This window comes from Carassius auratus, chromosome 6, assembly GCF_003368295.1.
Source record: "Carassius auratus strain Wakin chromosome 6, ASM336829v1, whole genome shotgun sequence".
In the NCBI taxonomy this organism is placed as follows: Eukaryota; Metazoa; Chordata; class Actinopteri; order Cypriniformes; family Cyprinidae; genus Carassius; species Carassius auratus.
This window is the reverse complement of record NC_039248.1, coordinates 7729809-7736785: the sequence shown is the minus strand read 5'-3', so window position 1 is coordinate 7736785 and position 6977 is coordinate 7729809. Positions and strand designations below refer to the sequence as shown.

The window sequence follows — 6977 nt, the reverse complement described above, 5'->3', positions numbered from 1 at the left end:
CAGTCACCCTTCCTACCCTTATGACGTCATCAATCACTTCCCGTTACAGTCGAAGTGCGGAAGAGATAGCACGTAAACTTTCCCATAAGATTCATTTTTAGGTTGGTTCTATTCACAAGTGCATAAAGTATGGCGTATCCAGGATATAACAATGTAAGTGTCACTTATATTTTTATGTTCAATTGCAGTTTGTTAAATGTAAATAAAATCGATAATTAGCTTAAGAGAGATGACCTCTGGCTTGAGAAATCGATGTAACGTTAGCGTGTTATTACGCCACAAATAGTTTAATCAAACTGCATTTTCTTTCATATGAATTAGGCATAAACTATAACACACAGCAAGTCATTTGGTAAACAGAGCCCGGGTCAGAAAGTATTTTTAAGTATTGATACAGGGCGACATTTTCCCGCTGGAATTGGTTTTCAATGGCATGTTTACGTTACCTTTGTAAGGACACAAAAATAAAAAATAAAAGATCTCGAATGATTATTTTTGCCTTACTAGCAAATATGTTTTCTCTTATTTTAAGCATAAACTTAAAAATGTGTTTGATTAATGCTTAAAGCATGTCTTAATGTATTAATATATCAAGTGAAATAAATTATCTGAAAATGTATGCTATTTTCTACGGTGTCAGAAAAAAAATGCAAAATCTGCAAAATATAATTTATATTAACAAGTTTGTCACTGTGGCATTACCCTTAAAAGGACAACTTTATACCGTATCTATCACAGGAAGGTACACATGCACCCTTAATACTTTTATCGGGTAAATAACGTAAAAATAAATTAAATATACTGCCCCAGTGACATGGTGGTCTTCACTACACATACAAGCCACACTTGTATATGTATCAACCTCTCAACTATATGAACATGTAGGCTGGAGTTTATTTAGGTCAAATAGTGATTGTGCTGTCTGTATTCTTGGTAAAACCCTGTGGGATGTATCAGACTATATATTTGTTATCAGTATAATTAGGTAATCGTGAGTTGTGGAGCAATTCCAAGTGGAATTATATTTACGTTTATACAGTGTCTAGCAGTTGGAATACATTGCTCACCATTCAGTGTTCTTTGAACAGAAACTAAAGGTTGATTTGTATTGCACTTTTTATTCTAGTTGTAAATAGGACTATTGTCAAGGGTGGACCAATTGAAAATAGTTTTTTCAACAGTGGAAAGCCATCAGTAAAAGCCACCAGTAAAATAGCTTGTAAATAATGTGATGTTACATATACCTCAGGAAAACCATTCAGTGTCAACAACTAGTAAATTAGTACTAATAAACCTAGTAAACTGGAAAAACAATCTTTAGTTAGAAAGCATTTTGCTAATTATTTTCACCGTATTACATATTCACCATAACCTGTTTTCTTTATTCAAAGGGATAGTTCACCCAAATACCCTATGATTCACTCAAGCTATCCTAGGTGTATATGACTTTTATCTTTCAGATGAATACAATCAGAGTTTTATAAAAAAATGATTTTGATATAAGCCAAGAGGAGACTGATTTTCCTTTGCTTTAAGCAAAACTTTGTTCTCATGAGGCTAACGTAGTCTCACCGGAGCTTATGCTGCATTCCAGACAACTCTAAATTCAGATTTTTCCCACCTCCTACGTGCAAATAACATCTAGAAGGCCACTTGAAGTCGGACATATGACCTGTGAACTCAGAGCAGATCAATCAACGCCCTCTTCATGAGACGTGTCTTTGACAACACTGCTTACAAAAGCATAATGTGGAGCTACCTAGTGACCTACTTAAAACCAGTAAAATTATACCTTAGGTTTTGCTTTCAACAGATGTTTTCAAACCGAACAGCAGCATTTTATGTAATAATTTTTTTTATAAAAGTGACAATAATGACTAGAAATCACTGTGGTTGGAAGTGGGATATTTCAACTCCGATGTTCCTATTTCCAACCTTGTCTTGTCTCTCTTGGCAGGTCTTCCAGCCATTTCTATCAAACCTCTACAATAAATTCAAAATGCAGCTGCAAGATTAATCTTTAATGAGCTGAAAAGAATGCACGTCACGCTAAATACGCATACCATACCTTAGCTAATTATATGTAAGCGTGAACTCATGAAAGAGACATAAGGCTTTCAAACGACATACTGCTCTAAGACACATTTTAAACACTTTTTTTTTTTTTTTTTTTTTTTTTTTTTTTTAAATCATCGACCCTTGTACTTGGTAAATTGGACAATCCACAGAGCCATATTATGCCATTTAGGGGTGCTCCAATCATGATCGGCCGATCGTTATGTGCATCTCGTCGGTAAAGCCGGTTCTCTAATCAGCGGTTAATTCCATCAGGTGCGTGATTTCACATAGAGCACTAGAGCCATTGTTAATAGAGAAGATGCGCAAATCCACTTCATTTTCAGCGTTTTTCACATATGTATTTCAAATGTTTATTTCTTTTAATTTTGATGATTATAACTGACAACTAAGGAAAATCCCAAATTCAGTATATAATGTAGCAAACGAGTATGATAAGCTCATTGTGAGAGTAAAAGATGGGGACATTATTTACTTTATAGCATTGAGTCTTACCAACTAGGTGTCAACGTAGAAATCACCATTCAACAGACTCAAGCCACCACCGCACGGCCGTCTATTGGACTGCAGAAAGATACAAATTTTCAATCTGCTATGCCTATGTTGCTGACTGTACTGACAAACTATGCTAACACACCAGGTGATGCAACAAAATGAGCATTGAAAATCATTTGTACTTTGTGTCAGCATGTCATAAATGGAACAAGGCATCAGTTTACTGTATCCAGTGTAGACACCGCTCATATCACTGATTATAATGGGTTCTATTGTATTTTGTCATGCGACGCAGTGCCGCTTGCATCTGGTGTAGACACCCAATTAGGAAATGAGATGTGAACAATGTGATAAGCATGACTTCTGGGCCACAGCACGGCCAGTATTAACACAAGCATTGACTGAGTGGCGGCGATCATATCTGTTGGCCGTGGAGCCGTATGGATCACAGAAGCATGTCGTGATGTGCAGAACAGCTCTAACGTTAAAGTAAAAATGAACTATACATTCATTATATCATCATGCAAAACCAAGACTTTGAATCATTGTATTATGATGATTAAATATAGGTGCGGTGGGTGACGGGCAGATAATTTATTTGAAATGGTGAACTCGGGAGAAGTTTGTGCTCATCCGTGCATCTCTACATTACACTGACCTGAGACGTCAGTAGCAAACAATGGAGCACACTCTGCTGGACAAACTAAGTTATTACAACGATGCTGTAACGATGCGTCGACGTCATCGATTACGTCGACTACAAAAATATGTCGTCGTGTCACACTGTTTACATCTCGCGTAATGGCATACTGGGAATGGAAAAAATTGCATTCTATCACAAAAACAGAGACCACTGTTATCAAAAGTATGGCAATACTTCAAACAGAGGCCAAATAAAATGGCCATTTGTTCCCTTTGAAAAAACTATATGGTGTACCACGGCCGCACAACTGCGATGCACGAGCACCTCAGAGGAAAACATCCTGGCGCTCTCCGGTGTTACGGTTTAACTGGTTACCGTGTGATCTGGTGACCAAATTCCTGGTTCAGGTCTCTGCTGCAGATGTGATGGAACGACCGCAGCAGATTCGGCGTTTCTAAAAGTACAAACGAATGTGATATTATTAAGTGTCTAATAAACGCAAACTTGCTCATTGCATGATTCTTATATTCTTGTAAAGATTACAAGTTATTGGTATGATCGCCCGTAGCGGCTGAAGTAAGGATAAAATAAACAATAAAGTGTTGGCGCGGGTTTCGAACACGCGTTAGGGGCAGTTCACATATCGCGCCTAAAAACGCTTGGAAAACGCTAGTCACGCCGCTTTCTCCTTTCCAAAGCGCTCGGGCAGTTGGGATGTCTGCCGTTGCTAAGCGACCATGATGGTTGAAAATGAATAAAGGTTGAAATATTATGTTAGAAGTTGTACTTTTTTGTAAAGTTATCCAAAGGATTCATTAGCTAATCAAAAAAAGAACATTAGATTATTTATTGTAATAAAAATTAGAGTAGTCGACTAATCAGAAAAATTATCATTAGATTAGTCGACAGAAAAAATAATCATTAGTTGCAGCTCTAATATATATACCTTGCTATGTGTACTGTGTTAGCCTTACCAAGACTTGTTATTTGCACCTACATATTGTTGCTCATTTGTTAGTTTTGATTGCTTCTATTGTCCTCATTTGTAAGTCGCTTTGGATAAAAGCATCTGCTAAATGACTAAATGTAATGTAATGTCTTGAACGTAGAATTACACTACACCTGTCATCCACTGGAGTGGCACTCTTATGAATGTATGACAGTTAGTGGAAGCCAGAGAGTTTATAAAGTTTTAAATAAGGATATTTTTCTTACACAAATGCACAAATTAACTTCAGAAGGCCTCTATTAACCCCTGTAGCCATGTAAAACCATTTGTATTCGTCTGAAAGAAGTAAACCATATACACCTAAGATGGCGTAAATGAGAGTAAATCATGGGGTAATTTTCATTTTTGTGTGAATTATACCTTTAATGTTTTTTTAAATGAATCTGTCATAGCAAGTTTCTATTGCAGTCTCAGTTTTAAATGTTCATATTTAAACAACTAATTAGAGTAGAATCATAACTGTATCATGAATTAAATTTAATATAGACTGTCTCATGTGCAGTCTAAATGTTTATATGCTTGTATATATATTCACCTATTATTACCTTAATTTCAGTTTCATTAATTTTGGTGCATTGATACTTAAAAGTACAGCTCTTTTTCTTGCAGTTTGGTGGTTCACCAATGCAAGGAATTCCTGCTCAGGGTATGGGAATGCCAGGAGGTCCTGCTCAGTGTATGGCAATGCCAGGGGTTCCTGCGGCAGGTGGTTACCCAGCACAGCCATATGGGGGTTACCCTGGGGCATTTCCTGCTCAGGACCCAATGTGGGGCTATTTCACAGCAATCGCTGGTCAGGTAAGAGCAGCTTGTGTGAATATAGATATATAACCTAATGTCTTTTTATGTCCCCTCATGTTGTTCATGGAGTAACTTGATTGTTATATCAGGATGGTGAAGTTGATGCTGAAGAACTTCAAAGGTGCCTCACCCAGGCTGGATTCAGTGGCACCTACACTCGTAAGTATAGAGTTAGTATAAATAGAAAATCAACATGTAACTCTATTTTGATAGCCCACTTTATAAATTCTTTTAACTACAAGCAACTCCATGTCAACTACCGGTCGTTATAGTGTTAGTAGTCTTTCTGCTTAATATGCTAAACACTTTATTTTGATGGTCAACAGACATTTGACTGACTTTAAGTAACTTTGCAAGAACAGGTCAACTTATTGTACTTAGTATTAGTAGATTAAATTGACCTGTTCTTACAAAGTTACTTAAGGCTAATAGTCTACTAATACTCTATTGAGAGTAAGGTGTCTAAACTGCTTTTTTCCCCAGCCTTCAGTTTGGAAACCTGCAGGATTATGATTGCCATGCTGGATGTATCCTTCACATAAACATTAAACAGATCTGGCTCGGTTCTTATCTCTCCAGCTTGGGTCAAAAGTTTGCTTCATGCTAGTCCCAGTAACCCAGAAGATTCCTTGTTCTGGATAAGTTTCTTTAACTATGCGTGTGCAGAGAGATCACACTGGAAAGATGGGTTTCAATGAGTTTAAAGAACTCTTTGCAGTGCTAAACGGCTGGAAGCAGAACTTCGTAATGGTGGACAGGGACCGCAGTGGAACAGTGGAACCTCATGAGATGTCTCAGTGCATTGCTAACATGGGTGAGCGGTAGCTTAATTTCTTTCAACTGAGATTAAAAAGTACCTAGTTCTCAGGGCAAAATACATATCAAAGAATAAATAATAGGCCACTCTTGGAGCTTTAAGATAAAATCAAACTGAAAACTAAATTTTTCTATAAGGGATCTCTTAGGACACACAGTTGCACCAAAAGGGCTATGTGATGTAATCAAATGTTTTGTGTCATGATTGCACAGGCTTCCGAATCAGCCCTCAGGCTCTGAACGCAATCATCAAACGTTACAGCAGGTCAGGAAAGATCTACTTTGATGATTATGTGGCCTGTTGTGTGAAGCTAAGGGCACTTACAGGTGAGGATTTTTGTAAAAAAAAAAATTTTTTGTAAAAATGGAGCAAAGCCTTTAAAAAAAAAAAATAATTTTTTTAAAAAACTTGATTTTAATAGTTGTACTGATTAAATATATATTGAGTATTCTGTTTAAATACTAATAGTCATTTTAAAATGTATTAATGATTAAAAATTTGACTTTTATTTTTTTTTTCAATAGACAACTTCAGGAGGAGAGATACTATGCAGCAAGGAATGGTGAACTTCCAGTATGATGATGTAAGTGATCATTAAACTAATTTGTCACATTAAGTGCCTGTTTCACTGCCTCACTGGCACTTAATTGTTACCATCACAGATGGTTTTAAGTGGAACAGCTGGTTAACACTGAATAATTGTGAAAGTAAAATTTTACTTCATTGAAAGCTTATGGGAAGCTGTTTTAACATGTTGTAACAATATCTTCAATTTCCCCTTGCAGTTCATCTTGTGTACTATGTCTCTCTAAATGGAGTTACAGACGAGTACAGTATGCACTCCAGGAAGAGCACCAAATCACTGAAAGTCCAGAGAAATATATAAACAACTATATATATATATATTAGTATGGGCATTGTGAAATCATTTGCTGATTTGCCAGTATAATGTTTAATATGTGAACATAGGAGTAAAACATATATTGACTCAAAACGGCTTTCAATATTTGTGCCAAAGTAGAGAGTTGTTTTTTTAACAATCTTTTTCATATTCACTCTTTATAACGTCATTGTATGAAGTTAAAGTGTAACCAAATTTAACACATATTTTGCCAATTAAACATCTTGTATCTTAA

General features: G+C 36.3%; 1 protein-coding gene across 1 annotated transcript; it reads left to right on the top strand.

Moving 5' to 3' along the window:
* Nucleotides 1-6977, top strand: gca (grancalcin). Its single transcript, XM_026259428.1, has 8 exons — nt 1-153; nt 4833-5021; nt 5114-5183; nt 5508-5551; nt 5691-5838; nt 6054-6167; nt 6366-6424; nt 6627-6977. Exons 1-8 carry the CDS (start codon nt 130-132, stop codon nt 6651-6653), a joined length of 675 nt encoding a protein of 224 aa, XP_026115213.1. The 5' UTR covers nt 1-129; the 3' UTR covers nt 6654-6977.